The sequence below is a fragment of the Schistocerca nitens genome, chromosome 12 (genome assembly GCF_023898315.1).
Source record: "Schistocerca nitens isolate TAMUIC-IGC-003100 chromosome 12, iqSchNite1.1, whole genome shotgun sequence".
Lineage (NCBI taxonomy): Eukaryota > Metazoa > Arthropoda > Insecta > Orthoptera > Acrididae > Schistocerca > Schistocerca nitens.
This window is the reverse complement of record NC_064625.1, coordinates 29,604,414-29,621,833: the sequence shown is the minus strand read 5'-3', so window position 1 is coordinate 29,621,833 and position 17,420 is coordinate 29,604,414. Positions and strand designations below refer to the sequence as shown.

Here is a 17,420-nt window from a genome sequence, read left to right as displayed (position 1 = left end):
GCAGAGATGATGTATTGCACAAATTTAACAGCAAAGACGAATGTTGAAAAACATTCTTCACTTGATACTAGTAGGCCTACTAGCGAAGTCGAAAAGACCGATTTACATCTACATCTACGTGATTACTCTGCTATTCACAATAACGTGCCTGGCAGAGGGTTCAATGAACCACCTTCTAGCTGTCTCTCTACCGTTCCACTCTCGAACAGCACGCGGGAAAACGAGCACTAAAATTTTTTTGTACGAGACCTGATTTCTGTTATTTTATCATGATGATCATTTCTCCCTATGTAGGTGGGTGTCAACAGAATGTTTTCGCAGTGGGAGGAGAAAACTGGTGATTCAAATTTCATGAGAAGACCCAGTCGCAACGAAAAACGCCTTTGTTTTAATGATCGCCACTCCAATTCACGTATCAGGTCTGTGACACTATCTCACCTGTTTCGCGATAGTAAAATACGAGCTGCCCTTCTTCGTACTTTTTCGATGTCATCCGTCAGTCCCCCCTGATGCGGTTCCCACGCCGCACAGTAATACTCCAGAATAGGGCGGACAAGCGTGCTGTAAGCAGTCTCTTTGGTAGACCTGTTGCACCTTCTAAGTGTTCTGCCAATGAATCGCAGTCTTTGGTTTGCTATACCCACAGTATTATCTATGTGATCGTTGCAATTTAGGTTATTTTTAATTGTAATCCCTAAGTATTTAGTTGAATTTACAGCGTTCAGTTTTGTGTGACTTATCGCGTAATCTAAATTTAGCTGATTTCTTTTAGTACTCATGTGAATAACTTCACGCTTTTCTTTATTCAGTGTAAAGTGCCACTTTTCGAAGCATACATTTATCTTATCTAAATGATTTTGCAAGTCGTTTTGATCATGTGATGACTTCACAAGACGGTAAATGACAGCATCATCTGCAAACAATCTAAGACGGCTACTCAGATTGTCTCCTATGTCGTTAATATACACTCCTGGAAATTGAAATAAGAACACCGTGAATTCATTGTCCCAGGAAGGGGAAACTTTATTGACACATTCCTGGGGTCAGATACATCACATGATCACACTGACAGAACCACAGGCACATAGACACAGGCAACAGAGCATGCACAATGTCGGCACTAGTACAGTGTATATCCACCTTTCACAGCAATGCAGGCTGCTATTCTCCCATGGAGATGATCGTAGAGATGCTGGATGTAGTCCTGTGGAATGGCTTGCCATGCCATTTCCACCTGGCGCCTCAGTTGGACCAGCGTTCGTGCTGGACGTGCAGACCACGTGAGACGACGCTTCATCCAGTCCCAAACATGCTCAATGGGGGACAGATCCGGAGATCTTGCTGGCCAGGGTAGTTGACTTACACCTTCTAGAGCACGTTGGGTGGCACGGGATACATGCGGACGTGCATTGTCCTGTTGGAACAGCAAGTTCCCTTGCCAGTCTAGGAATGGTAGAACGATGGGTTCGATGACGGTTTGGATGTACCGTGCACTATTCAGTGTCCCCTCGACGATCACCAGTGGTGTACGGCCAGTGTAGGAGATCGCTCCCCACACCATGATGCCGGGTGTTGGCCCTGTGTGCCTCGGTCGTATGCAGTCCTGATTGTGGCGCTCTCCTGCACGGCGCCAAACACGCATACGACCATCATTGGCACCAAGGCAGAAGCGACTCTCATCGCTGAAGACGACACGTCTCCATTCGTCCCTCCATTCACGCCTGTAGCGACACCACTGGAGGCGGGCTGCACGATGTTGGGGCGTGAGCGGAAGACGGCCTAACAGCGTGCGGGACCGTAGCCCAGCTTCATGGAGACAGTTGCGAATGGTCCTCGCCGATACCCCAGGAGCAACAGTGTCCCTAATTTGCTGGGAAGTGGCGGTGCGGTCCCCTACGGCACTGCGTTGGATCCTACGGTCTTGGCGTGCATCCGTGCGTCGCTGCGGTCCGGTCCCAGGTTGACGGGCACGTGCACCTTCCGGCGACCACTGGCGACAACATCGATGTACTGTGGAGACCTCACGCCCCACGTGTTGAGCAATTCGGCGGTACGTCCACCCGGCCTCCCGCATGCCCACTATACGCCCTCGCTCAAAGTCCGTCAACTGCACATACGGTTCACGTCCACGTTGTCGCGGCATGCTACCAGTGTTAAAGAGTGCGATGGAGCTCCGTATGCCACGGCAAACTGGCTGACACTGACGGCGGCGGTGCACAAATGCTGCGCAGCTAGCGCCATTCGACGGCCAACACCGCGGTTCCTGGTGTGTCCGCTGTGCCGTGCGTGTGATCATTGCTTGTACAGCCCTCTCGCAGTGTCCGGAGCAAGTATGGTGGGTCTGACACACCGGTATCAATGTGTTCTTTTTTCCATTTCCAGGAGTGTAGATTAGGAACAATACAGGGGTTATAACAATACCTTGGGGAACGCCGGATATTACTTCTGTTTTACTCAATGACTTTCCGTCTATTACATACGTAAGATTTGTATCCTATATAGGTCAACTGAAGTACGGGATACAAATTTTTCCTATGTCGGTATTTTCGCCTTCGATAGTACTGGTATAGACTGAGAAATATCGTAGTAGTACTAGCTAAGGCTAAAAAAGCGACACCTGTAAAATTTGTATTCCGTACTACAGTTGACGAACCCCGCTTTAAGTCTTCCGTGTTCGTGGGAATAGATAAATCCATACCTACAATGAAAATCAAAAAGTAAAAATTGTCCAGGATGAAAAACAATTCTTCCAAAATATCTAATACTCAGTAAGAATGAAAATGAGTACCGAATGAATTGGAACAAACAAATCATTTAAATTAAAACAAGCTACAAAAATCGAACACAGTTTCTAGCCCTGTCTTTTATAAACTCATTCGTTTATCTCATATGTTCAAATGTGTGTGTGTTCTTAAGGGACCAAACTGCAGAGGTCATCGGTCCCTAGACTTACACACTACGTAAGCTAACTTACAGTAACCTGTACTAAGAACACACACACACACACACACACACACACACACACACACACACACACACACACACACACGGACTCGAACCTTCGGCGGGAGGGGCCACGCAGTCAGTGACATGGCGCCTCAAACCGCGCGGCCACTTCGTTTATCTCAATCAACCATGATGACGCCTCGCCACAAAAGACAACCGATTTATTATCTATGGCTCGAAAACAGACAGTAATATCTCTGAGTAAACTATGACGGCATTGGTCAAAGACGACGCATTGTATCCCATTCTTCAGTTCACACCCACACTGTATGGTTCGTTCTATGTATTGTGCATGCTTCCTCGATTTGGGTTACTTGGCAGTAACACACACCGTGAAAGTTACTTTCGTCCTCAAGTATTGCTGGCCAGACTTTCATGTTGAAACGTCACAGGTTCACGCTTCATTTAACTGACTGATTAATTTCGACACGTTTAATAATTCATTTTACGCCGAGAGCGTCCTTTCAATGTTTCGTCTAGCTATTTAACCTCTGGATTCAAGAATGCTTCCGTGTATATTTTTTCTTCTGTTGGTGTCACACCTCCTCTCTCATCCTTTGATCCCATGATGTATGTCGATGGATAAACGTAATTATGCATGGAATATATAATAATCTGGGTTAGTCAAAGATGGTAGCAGTAGGGTAGTTTAGCACCAACATAACAACGTGAGCAGATTCGGCAGTGGGTTAGTGATTCCAAAGATAGTGGGTATGAGCAGGGCAGAGTATGCGAGGTTGATCCTCACTGAGGTCCTACTCCCACCACCAGTTTTTTTGAACGGTTGGCGGTTGGTCCTGGAACGCGACATGTTAGGACTGTCTGGGGCCGCCGATTGAACGAGACGGATGCAGGGGTGCGGCGCTCGTCATGGATGATGAGAAAAGTTATTTATAATGTAGGTTTTCTTGGGTAACATTGATTATAAAGCATTTTCGGGTGTGAATTAATACCGGGAAACGTTCAGCGACATTTTATTTGTAGAAATTTTTCAGATTAATGTGTTTCAACTAGCGGCCTTAGGCGCGAAGTGATTGAGGGCATGAACCAACGGTTCTTGTTCTTAGGTCAATAGCGGATAGATTCATTTGTTGCATAGTTCGTTCTGGATACAAGCAATATAAATTTTTCATGATTCAACGGTTTATTTTACTCGTTTCTTTGTTGTCGAAGTTGGCCACGTGTTGCCAGCATTCATAACGGTAGTCACTGGAATTTGCCTTTCGTTAATCATAGCATGAATAATGTGGAGTCATGAAGCCAGGGCTGGTTTGCTCACGTTGCATTGCGGTTGCACAATCCGCGGTTTCAACATGAACTTATCCGCATGGTACTGCATGTGTAGTAACCCAAGTAATGTTTGAGAGAGTGAAAGGTAATATCCTTCCCTACTCCGCGCGTTAAATAGGTGTGACAATAACTAAATGGTGTTAAGAGGCCACCTTTCAGTAACTACGTTTTTACCCATTTTAATCATTAGTAGATGTAACTGGCGACGAAGTGTTGTCTATGTTTCCGGTATGACGAGATGCAAGAGATAGTGAGTGCTTCATGTAGGTTTTGTCACTGACAGTGGTAGTTTTCTTAAATATAATTAGATTTCATGTATGTTTGGTCACAAGGAGTAATAGTTTCCTTAAATGTTTTGTCACAGAGAGTAATAGTTTTCTTAAATACTGTCGAAAGAAAACAGAATGATAATTGAAATCCTCTCTTAGCGTTATTTAGTATCCTTCATCCATACCACTGAGATAATGACTATATTCTATGAATTTTCAACCCACGCATATCCGTTGTATGCACTATGCACTTCATGCGACTAACTGAATTCGTGTTGTTGTTGTGGTCTTCAGTCCAGAGACTGGTTTCATGCGGCTCTCCATGCTACTCTATCCTGTGCAAGCTTCTTCATCTCCCGGTACCTACTGCAACCTACATCCTTCTGAATCTGCTTAGTGTATTCATCTCTTGGTCTCCCTCTACGATTTTTGCCCTCCACACTCCCCTCCAATACCAAACTGGTGATCCCTTGATACCTCAGAACATGTCCTACCAACCGATCCCTTCTTCTAGTCAAGTTGTGCCACAAACTCCTCTTCTCCCCAATTCTATTCAATACCTCCTCATTAGTTATGTGATCTACCCATCTAATCTTCAGCATTCTTCTGTAGCACCACATTTCGAAAGCTTCTATTCTCTTCTTGTCCAAACTATTTATCGTCCACGTTTCACTTCCATACATGGCTACACTCCATGCAAATACTTTCAGAAACGACTTCCTGACACTTAAATCTATACTCGATGTTAACAAATTTCTCTTCTTCTTCAGAAATGCTTTTCTTGCCATTGCCAGTCTACATTTTATATCTTCTCTACTTCGACCGTCATCAGTTATTTTCCTCCCCAAATAGCAAAACTCCTTTACTACTTCAAGTGTCTCATTTCCTAATCTAATTCCCTCAGCATCACCAGACTTAATTCGACTACATTCCATTATCCTCGTTTTGCTTTTGTTGATGTTCATCTTATATCCTCCTTTCAAGACACTGTCCATTCCGTTCAACTGCTCTTCCAAGTCCTTTGCTGTCTCTAACAGAATTACAATGTCATCGGCGAACCTCAAAGTTTTTACTTCTTCTCCATGGATTTTAATACCTACTCCGAATTTTTCTTTCGTTTCCTTTACTGCTTGCTCAATATACAGATTGAATAACATCGGGGAGAGGCTACAACCCTGTCTCACTCCCTTCCCAACCACTGCTTCCCTTTCATGCCCCTCGACTCTTATAACTGCCATCTGGTTTCTGTACAAATTGTAAATAGCCTTTCGCTCTCGGTATTTTACCCCTGCCACATTTAGAATTTGAAAGAGAGTATTCCAGTTAACATTGTCAAAAGCTTTCTCTAAGTCTGCAAATGCTAGAAAAGTAGGTTTGCCATTCCTTAATCTTTCTTCTAAGATAAGTCGTAAGGTCAGTATTGCCTCACGTGTTCCAACATTTCTACGGAATCGAAACTGATCTTCCCCGAGGTCGGTTTCTACCAGTTTTTCCATTCGTCTGTAAAGAATTCGCGTTAGTATTTTGCAGCTGTAACATTAAACTGATAGTTCGGTAATTTTCACATCTGTCAACACATGCTTCCTTTGGGATTGGAATTATTATATTCTTCCTAAAGTCTGAGGGTATTTCCCCAGTCTCATACATCTTGCTCACCAGATGGTAGAGTTTTGTCAGGACTGGCTCTCCCAAGGCCGTCAGTAGTTCTAATGGAATGTTGTCTACTCCGGGGGCCTTGTTTCGACTCAGGTCTTTCAGTGCTCTGTCAAACTCTTCACGCAGTATCGTATCTCCCATTTCATCTTCATCTACATCCTCTTCCATTTCCATAATATTGTCCTCAAGTACATCGCCCTTGTATAGACCCTCTATATACTCCACTGAATTCATAGTATCAGAAAAAGAAAGTCTTACCGTCCCTAATGTGCACGTATTGTTCCATGGCCATTCACCGATGTTGCGTTATCCATTGCTTCATTTTTTAAATTAGAATACTATCTTTTCTAGCGGGTTTGATTACCCATATCTCAATTTACCGGGCCTAATTGAAAGAATTAGATACATAGCGGTAGAAATTGGCACCATGGAGGACTGCGTCCGCTTATATTAAAGAGAGATACTTCTTACACACAGGGAGCGAAAGGCTATTTACAATTTGTACAGAAACCAGATGGCAGTTATAAGAGTCGAGGGACATGAAAGGGAATCAGTGGTTGGGAAGGGAGTGAGACAGGGTTGTAGCCTCCCCCCGTTGCTATTCAATCTGTATATTGAGCAATCAGTAAAAAAAAAAAACGGATGAAAAGTTCGGAGTAGGTATTAAAATCCATGGAGAAGAAATAAAAACTTTGAGGTTCGCCGATGACGTTGTAATTCTCTCAGAGAGAGCGAAGGACTTGGAAGAGCAGTTGAATACAATGGACAGTGTATTGAAAGGAGGGTATAAGATGAACATCAAGAAAATCAAAACGAGGATAATGGAATGTAGTCGAATTAAATCGGGTGATGCTGCGGGAATTAATTAGGAAATGAGACACTTAAAGTAGTAAAGGAATTCTGCTATTTGGGGAGCAAAATAACTGATGATGGTCGAAGTAGAGAGGATATAAAATGTAGACTGGCAATGGCAAGGAAAGCGTTTCTGAAGAAGAGAAATTTGTTAATATCGAGTATAGATTTAAGTGTAAGGAAGTCGTTTCTGAAAGTATTTGTATGGAGTATAGCCATGTATGGAAGTGAAACGTTGACGATAAATAGTTTAGACAAGAAGAGAATAGAAGCTTTCGAAATGTGGTGCTACAGAAGAATGCCGAAGATTAGGTGGGTAGATCACGTAACTAATGAGGAGGTATTGAATAGCATTGGGGAGAAGAGGAGTTTGTGGCACAACTTGACTAGAAGAAGGGATCGGTTGGTAGGGCATATTCTGAGACACCAAGGGACCACCAATTTAGTATTGGAGGGCAGCGTGGAGGGTAAAAATCGTAGAGGGACACCAAGAAATGAATACACTAAGCAGATTCAGAAGGATGTAGGTCGCAGTAGGTACTGGGAGATGAAGAAGCTTGGACAGGATAGAGTGGCATGGAGAGCTCCATCAAACCAGTCTCAGGACTGAAGACCACAACAACTTCTTAGATGAATATTAATCAGCTTACCAAACAAGCGGTAGACTTTCAATGTTACTTGATGTGTCTCGTCGTTACGTTTCACACACCAGCGTATTTGTGTTGTTGTAGTGGCACGTTCCACATTCTCGTGTATCCCCTGCCTGTGAGACAGTGTGTTTGGTGTGGTGTGACGTAACGCGATGTGGGCGTGCCGCAGTTCGTGGACGGCTGGGAGCTGAACCGGCAGTTCTTCCCGTCGCTGGAGGACCACCCCAAGCCGCTGGAGCTGCGCTACCGCGAGTTCTGCGGCACGCGCAAGGTGAAGGAGGTGTTCCGCTCCTCGCAGAACGCCGCCCTCATCCAGTACCGCGTACCGCAGCGGGACAAGGGCTTCAGCTTCACCGTCCGCTTCATCAAGAACCCCACACGTGAGTACCACCAGTGTCTTCTAGGACAGGCTGCACGAAGACGACCTCACACTGAGGTCACGGTAGAATCGGGCACTGCAAATAGAGCCAAATTTCCAGGATGAGGTTTTCACTCTGCAGCGGAGTGTGCGCTGATATGAAACGTCCTGGCAGATTAAAACTGTGTGCCGGACCGAGACTCGAACTCGGGACCTTTGCCTTTCGCGGGCAAGTGCTCTGCCAATTTTTTTTATTTTTTTTTTATTTTCATTTTGTTCGTTTTTGTTCGTTGTATGTGCTCGGGGCAGACGTCGTAAGACATCCGATTAAGTTCGTCTGTGATCGATTAGCTCAGTTTTTTTATTACAGAGGGCTGCTGACCCTCTGGCCGAACACGCTGAGCTATCGTTCCGGCAGATAACTGAGCTACACAAGCACTTGCCCGCGAAAGGCAAAGATCCCGAGTTTGAGTCTCGGTCCGGCAAACAGTTTTAATCTGCCAGGAAGTTTCATATCGGCGCACACTCCGCTGCAGAGTGAAAATCTCATTCTGGAAACATCCCCCTGGCTGTGGCTAAGCCATGTCTCCGCAGTATGCTTTATTTCAGGAGTGCTAGTTCTGCAGGGTTCACAGGAGAGCTTCTGTAAAGTTTGGAAGGGAGGAAACGAGGTACCGGCAGAAGTAGAGCTGTGAGGACGGGGCGTGAGTCGTGCTTCGTAGCTCAGTTGGTAGAGCACTTGCCCGCGAAAGGCAAAGGTCCCGAGTTCGAGTCTCGGTGCGGCACACAGTTTTTATCTGCCAGGAAGTTTCAGAGCCAAATTTTCCCAACTGCCACATGTCAGAAAAGTTCTGCCGTCGGGCTATGGCCACACACACTGTATCCACTAATGACCCGAAACACTGTCACCACAAACGTTTGTTGCGTTTCCAGAGGTGACATACGTAATGCATCGCTGGCACAGAGAATTTCTTCAGACAGATTAAAATTTCAGTTGTTAAACTTATTCGCGGGACCATGTGGCCGAGCGGTTCTAGGCGCTTCAGTCTGGTGAAACCTTCCCGTCTCCTCTATACCTCTTTTGTTAATGATAACCTTCCCTTTTACAATAACCTATTTAACCTTCCCTTAGGATTTCTATCTCTTGGTTAATAACAACAAACGAAATCTTCCCTTTGAAATTTATTCTCTTTCTCAATCTTCGCATACAAATTTAATTGCTGCTTATTAAAAGTGATTTTCTGATTATTTCGACGAAACATAGAATGTGTCGTCGTCGTGGCCCTCAGTCGTTATCTGCAATAACCCAAACCTGTTCCTTACCTTTTTTTACTGTTACTGGATCGCCATCTGCCTGCACATCGAACTGCGACATGAATATACTTACTCTGTTTTACTGTGCTCTATTAGCATGAAAGGGAAGCAGTGGTTGGGAAGGGAGTGAGACAGGGTTGTAGCCTCTCCCCGTTGTAATTTAATCTTTATACTGAGCAACCAGTAAAGGAAACAAAAGAAAAATTTGGAGTAGGTATTAAAATCCAGGGAGAAGAAATAAAAACTTTGACATTGTAATTCTGTCAGAGACAGCAAAGGACTTGGAAGAGCAGTTGAATGCAATGGACAGTGTCTTGAAAGGAGGATATAAGATGAACATCAACAAAAGCAAAACGAGGATAATGGAATGTATTCGAATTAAGTCGGGTGATACTGAGGGAATTAGATTAATTAATGAGACACTTAAAGTAGTAAAGGAATTTTGCTATTTGGGGAGCAAAATAACTGATGATGGTCGAAGTAGAGAGGATATAAAATGTAGACTGGCAGTGGCAAGGAAAGCGTTTCTGAAGAAGAGAAATTTGTTAACATCGAGTATAGATTTAAGTGTCAGGAAGTCGTTTCTGAAAGTATTTGTATGGAGTGTAGCGATGTATGGAAGTGAAACATGGACAATAAATAGTTTGGACAACAAGAGAATAGAAGCTTTCGAAATGTGGTGCTACAGAAGAATGTTAAATATGAGGTGGGTAGATCACGTAACTAATGAGGAGGTATTGAATAGGATTGGGGGGAAGAGAAGTTAGTGGCGCAACTTGACTAGAAGAAGGGATCGGTTGGTAGGACATGTCCTGAGGCATCAAGGGATCACAAATTTAGCATTGGAGGGCAGCGTGGAGGGTAAAAATCGTAGTGGGAGACGAAGAGATGAATACACTAAGCAGATTCAGAAGGATGTAGGTTGCAGTAGGTACTGGGAGATGAAGGAGCTTGCACAGGATAGATTAGCAAAGAGAGCTGCATCAAACCAGTCTCAGGACTGAAGACCACAACAACAACAACAACAACAACATTATCTGCTGGTGGGCTGTCATAAGTGGCTGTATTTATTACCAAAGCTGACGTTATTGTTTAATAGCAAAGCTGACGTTATTCTTTAATTAGTTTGACTCTAGTTACGTAATTCATAGTTACACTTTTTCTTGACAACAATAAAATTTTGCAAAGTTTTATGTTGATGGTTTTTGGGATGGATTATAATCAGTAATGAAACATTGCTGGAAAAATTTAATTATATTCTGAAAACGCTTCTAATATTTACTGTTAGCAATGAAATGATTTTACAAACGTTCAAATGGGACTTACTTCTTACAATAATCTTACAACTAGCATTGCGCAAACATACCTTCAGTAGTCTTCAGTTTCGCAAAGAAAACAATTGAATCATATTAGTTCCTCTTATGATAATAGTTAGTTGATGTCTCTGTACATCCGTTTATAATCTCTTGTAAAGCATAGCTGGTGCCTGGCAGGCACACCGCTCCTCTCAACCTCTCGCTTCAGACCTGCTACCAACTCGCTTCGCTTCTCGCTTAGTACTGACTTCCTACGAACGCTAAAGTGCGGTCTCTCCTGCCAACAATGCTTTCTGGTGCAGACAATCGCTGCTACCATTACAAAATGTATCAATGCGCGGTCTTTCCCGCTCTTTTCTTAAAATGTATCCATACGCGGTCTCTCCCGCCATTTTTAAAATTATATCAATTTGCGGTCTCTCCTGCCAACAGTACTTTGATGCAGACATTCCCTGCTACCACAATTATTTCCAACATGACAAATATTAATTATCCCTAGTTAATCCTATTAATAAAATATAAACATCTTTCATAAATTGTGGTTAGACAATAGAAGTATACACGTCTTACAACAGTAGAATTGGGCACTGCAAATAGAGCCAAACTTTCCCAACTGCCACATGTCGGAAAAGTTCTGCCGTCGGGCTATGGCCACACACACTGTATCCACTAACGAGCCGAAACACTGTCACCACAAGGGAATGATGCGTTTCCAGAGGTGACATACCTAACGCATCACTGGCACAGAGGATTTATTCAGACAGATTAATATATTCAGTAGTTAAACTTCTTCGCCGGCCGTTGTGGCCGAGCGGTTCTAGGCGCTTCAGTCTGCAACCACGCGACCGCTACGGCCGCAGGTTCGAATCCTGCCTTGGGCATGGATGTGTGTGTGTGTGAAGTCTTTAGGTTAGTTAGGTTTGGGTAGTTCTAAGTTCTAGGGGACTGATGACCTCAGATCTTAAGTCCCATAGTGCTCAGAGCCATTTTATTTAACTTCCTCACACGAAAGGCGACTAGAGAGACTTCAATAACCATCCTCCGATATCCTTACTGACATCTTTCTTTCAAAATGTTGGAAAAAGTACTGAACTCAACAGTAGTCTCGGATTTAGAAGCAAGTGATAGAACGTAGGGCCTTAAAAAACAAAAAGACAGTAATAACCGTAGAGGACTTCACAAAGGCATGTGACTCCATCGACAGACTGACTCTTGTTAGGAGGGGGTTGGGGTTGGGTTGCTTGGGGGAAGAGACCAAACAGCGAGGTCATCGATCTCATCGGATTAGGAAAGGATGGGGAAGGAAGTCGGCCGTGCCCTTTCAAAGGAACCAACCCAGCATTTGCCTGGAGTGATGTAGGGAAATCAAGGAAAACCTAAATCAGGATGGCTGGACGCGGGATTGAACCGTCGTCCTCCCGAATGCGAGTCCAGTGTGCTACCACTGCGCCACCTCGCTCGGTCTTGTTAGGATCCTGAAGAACAGAGGGCTTGACGGAACTACGCAAGAACTCATAAAAGAAATTCTCACGGACGCAAAAGCTAGGGTGAGATTCAGAGGAGCACTGTCAGAAGAACTTGAGATCAAGACTGGTGTTAAACAGGGAGATGGATTGTCACCATTGTTGTTCAATATAGCACTGGACGAAGTGATCAGGCAGTGGAGAGCAATAAACGAGGAAATGGGAATACCAAAGACCCATGTGGGGGACAAAAAGGACAACAGGGCTCAAGTGGACTGCCTAGCCTTTGCAGATGACATAGCAATAGTAAGTCAGACGAAAGAAGACGCAAAGACACAACTCGACAACTTAAGTAAGGTAGGCAGAGAGGTGGGGCTGAGGATCGTCTGTAACAAGACAAGGACATTAAACACCACTGCAGACTGGGAAACACTGGAAGGCACTGTGCAAATGGTGGACAAATTTAAATACCTGGGAGAATTTATAACAGGAAGGAACAGGAGCAAGGAGGGAATAACAGAGAGGATAAAGAAGATGAGGTCATCCTTCTGTACAACGAGAGAGGTATACAATAAAAAGAATATATCCACAGACACAAAGATAAGCCACTACAAGGCAACGGTGAGGACTGCAGTATTATATGCTGCTGAGACGATGACACTAGGAAAAATGGGGCAGAACAACTAGAGAAAGAAGAGAGAAAAATACTGAGAAAAATACTAGGTTCCAAAAGAGGTGGAGAGAGGTGGATGCGAAGACCTAGGGAAGAATTGTACCGGAACATGAGAACAATAACCGGGGAAATCAGATTCAAAAGGGCAAGGTTTGCTGGACATGTAGTTAGGATGAGTATGGACAGAATGAGGAAGAGAGTGTGGGAAACAACAGGGAGGACAAGGGGAAAGACAGGAACGAAGTGGGTTATTGAACTTCGGAAGGACTGGTTGGAATTGGGGATCAAGGTCGAAGGAAAGGAAAATTGGAGGAACAAATATACACCGACCAATATGCCGGAGATCAATGACGGAGAAAAATACAGGAAAAGATTATATTGTCATTAGTGGAGCCGACAGGAGAAACGGAAACTGAAGATCTCGGAAGGAGAGCGGGAGAGAAGAAAAGAAAGAATGAAGAGGTTCTGGGAGAAGAAGAGGAAAATGCAGTCCACGAAGGGGCTACCCGTGGTCATACAGAGGCCGTAACGCAACAAGAAGAAGAAGTAGTCTCGGATTTAAGTAGAAGCGATTTACTTCACAGAGTACGCGAAGGAACTTGCCCCCCTTCTTGTAGCGGTGTACCGTAGGTCTGTAGAAGAGATTAGCCTTCCAAAGAATTGGAAAAGGGCACAGGTCATCCCCGTTTACAAGAAGGAATGTCGAACAGATATGCAGAAGTATAGACCTATATCACTAACGTCGATCAGTTGTAGAATTTTGGAACACGTCTTATGTTCGAGTATAATGACTTTTCTGGAGACTAGAAATCTACTCTGTAGGAATCAGCATGGGTTTCGAAAAAGACGATTGTGTGAAACCCAGCTCGCGCTATTCGTCCACGAGACTCAGAGAGCTATAGACACGGGTTCCCAGTAGATGCCGTGTTTCTTGACTTTCGCAAGGCGTCTGATACAGTTCCCCACAGTCGTTTAATGAACAAAGTAAGAGAATATGGACTATCAGAGCAATTGTGTGATTGGATTTAAGAGTTCCTAGATAACAGAATGCAGTATGTCATTCTCAGTGGAGAGAAGTCTTCCGAAGTAAGAGTGATTTCAGGTGTGCCGCAGGGGAGTGTGGTAGGACCGTTGCTATTCACAATATACATAAAGGACCTTGTGGATGACATCGGAAGTTCACTGAGGCTTTTTGCGGATGATGCTATGATATATCGAGAGGTTGTAACAATGGAAAATTGTACTGAAATGCAGGAGGATCTGCAGCGAATTGACGCATGGTGCAAGGGAATGGCAATTGAATCTCAATGTAGACAAGTGTAATGTGCTGCGAATACATAGAAAGAAAGATCCCTTATCATTTAGCTACAATATAGCAGGTCAGCAACTGGAAGCAGTTAATTCCATAAATTATCTGAGAGTATGCATTAGGAGTGATTTAAAATGGAACGATCATATAAAGTTGATCGTCGGTAAAGCAGATGCCAGACTGAAATTCATTGGAAGAATCCTAAGGAAATGCAATCCGAAAACAAAGGAAGTAGGTTACAGTACGCTTGTTCGCCCACTGCTTGAATACTGCTCAGCAGTGTGGGATCCGTACCAGATAGGGTTGATAGAAGAGATAGAGAAGATCCAACGGAGAGCAGCGCGCTTCGTTACAGGATCATTTAGTAATCGGGAAAGCGTTACGGAGATGATAGATAAACTCCAGTGGAAGACTCTGCAAGAGAGACGCTCAGTAGCTCGGTACGGGCTTTTGTTGACGTTTCGAGAACATACCTTCACCGAGGAGTCAAGCAGTATATTGCTTCCTCCTACGTATATCTCGCGAAGAGACCATGAGGATAAAATCAGAGAGATTAGAGCCCACACAGAGGCATACCGACAATCCTCCTTTCCACGAACAATACGAGACTGGAATAGAAGGGAGAACCGATAGAGGTACTCAAGGTACCCTCCGCCACACACCGTCAGGTGGTTTGCGGAGTATGGATGTAGATGTAGATGTACTTACCGTATCACAGTCTCGATTACAGAACGGTTGTTCGACTGAGTATGTCTTGTCGCGTACTCTTGGTTTTGCCGTCCTTTAGCTGTAACGACTTTCCATGACTGCTCATTACCGCAGCACACATTTCTATCATATCCGAGATTCAAGTTCTCAGGCGTCGCGGAATAACGTACTTCCCGCCGTCAAAGACGCTTTTGTCAGAGGATTACCCCAGTAGTTCTGATGATCTAAGGGCCGACAGGCGACATTTCTCTACTCTTTCGGCAATATTCGCACAATTCCCTTTTTGCAATGAGTAGTGGGAGTGAGCGCAGGCAGTTAGTGCTTATTACTGCTTTCCTGAGTTGCTTTGTCTCCCATTACAAGAAAAATTATTTTTACAGCGGAATTTAGCGTTCCCTTTCGACAGAACGCTCCCAAATTAGTCTACTTAAACACAGACTAATTTAGGGGCGTTCTGTCGGATGTATGTACGAGGGTCAGTCCAAAATAAATGCACACTATTTCTGTAAAAATACAGTTTTCATTCTGCATGTGTGAAAGTTTTGCAGTGTGTAGATACATCCTTCCCGCTTGTTTACAAACTCAGTTCAACCTGTTCCCGTGAGTGGCGCCGTCAGAGCATGTCTTAAAGACGGCTGCTACACCTGACGTTCGACAGAAGCAACGTGCTGTCATAGAATTCCTGTGCTGTGAAAACGAGACAGTGGGAAACATCCACAAGAGGTTGAAAAAGGTGTACGGAGATGCTGCTGTCGATGGTAGTACAGTTAGTCGGTGGGCAAGCAGGTTACGTGATGAAAGCGGGCACGGCAATATTGAGGATTGTCCTCGCAGCGGCAGGCCTCGTACTGCACACACTCCAGACAATGTGCAGAGTGTTCACGAATCGGTGCCTGCTGAACGAATTGTCACGCTACGTTGGGATAGGGGAAGGAAGTGTTTGCAGAATACTGAAAGTGTTGGTGTTAAAAAAGGTTTGTGCCAGGTGGGTTCCCAGGATGTTGACAGTGGCTCACAAAGAAACAAGAAAACCGGTATGCAGCGAACTTTTGGAACAGTACGAGAATGGTGGAGATGAATTTCTTGGAAGAATTGTGACAGGTGACGAAACATGGCTCCATCATTTTTCACCAGAGACGAAGGGGCAATCAATGGAGTGGCATCATGCAAATTGCCGGCCGTGGTGGCCAAGCGGTTAAAGGCGCTACAGTCTGGAACCGCGCGGCCGCTGCGGTCGCAGGTTCGAATCCTGCCTTGGGCATGGATGTGTGTGATGTCCTTAGGTTAGTTAGGTTTAAGTAGTTCTAAGTTCTAGGGGACTGATGACCTTAGAAGTTAAGTCCCATAGTGCTCAGAGCCATTTTTTTTGCATCATGCAAATTCACCCAAGAAAAAAAATTCAAAACCACACCTTCTGCTGGAAAAGTTGTGGCTACGGTGTTTTTCGATTCCGAAGGACTCTTGCTTGTGGACATCGTGCCAAGTGGAACCACCATAAATTCTGGTGCGTATGTGACGACACTGAAGAAACTTCAAGCTCGACTGAGTCGTGTCCGACCACATCGGCAAAAGCAGGTGTTTTGCTGTTGCATGAAAATGCATGGCCACATGTCAGTCAAAACACCATGGGAGCGATCACAAGACTCGGATGGACAACACTGAAACACCTGCCTTACAGTCATGACCTGGCTCCATGTGACTATCATCTCTTTGGGAAACTGAAAGACTCTCTTCGTGGGACAAGGTTTGAAGATGATGACTCCCTTGTGCACGCTGCCAAACAGTGGCTCCAACAGGTTGGTCCAGAATTTTACCGTGCGGGTATACAGGCGCTGGTTCCAAGATGGCGTAAGGCAGTTGAAAGGGATGGAAATTATGTCGAGAAATGAAAATATTGTTCCTTCAGGATGTATCAACACACTGTAAAACTTTCAAACATGTAGAATAAAAGATGGATTTAAAAAAATAGTGTGCATTTGTTTTGGAGTGATCCTAGTATTAAAATGGACAGTGAAACACGGAGAATAACCAGTACTGCAGCAGCGCCTGAGCAGAGCTGTTGCATGGCGGTAGCAATCATAGCGCGCCAGGGAGGTATTGTCGCTCCTGCAATACTGTTGGTTTTTCTTCGTGTTTAACTGTACCTGTTAATATGTACAGAGAAAAAACAAATATCGCACTATACTAATTTTGGGCCTCTCTATCGAATGAGCACATAAAATTTCGCATTAAAAATCTTTCGTCGCACGAAAGACGTGACGAGCAGTATTTGCTTGGGCTGACTCCAGTACATACTGCGAAAACGAAATTTCAATTATCTGCCGAAACAGCAGAGAAAATGAGCCTAACGACTCTTGGGAGACACGCCTGTCATACCTAAACATCAGTACGTCGTAAGTGTGTGTTCAGACATAATGACCTTTCTAGACTCTGAGAAGCTCATCTGCAGAAACTAGCACGGATTTAGGAAACAGCGGTCATGCGAGACACAGCTGGCCCTCTTTGTGCATGATATACAACAGGCTCTAGATACCGGCTCCCAGATTGATGCCATAT

General features: G+C 44.4%; 1 protein-coding gene across 1 annotated transcript in view; it reads left to right on the top strand.

Annotated features, from left to right (window-relative positions):
* The window catches only part of LOC126215126 (corticotropin-releasing factor-binding protein), a 1,136,034-nt gene that overhangs the window by 1,012,665 nt on the left and 105,949 nt on the right, over window positions 1-17,420 (top strand). The window contains exon 5 of the mRNA XM_049941787.1: window positions 7,893-8,103. Within this exon, the coding sequence (XP_049797744.1) occupies window positions 7,893-8,103 (211 nt within the window). The remainder of the gene's footprint in view (window positions 1-7,892; window positions 8,104-17,420) is intronic.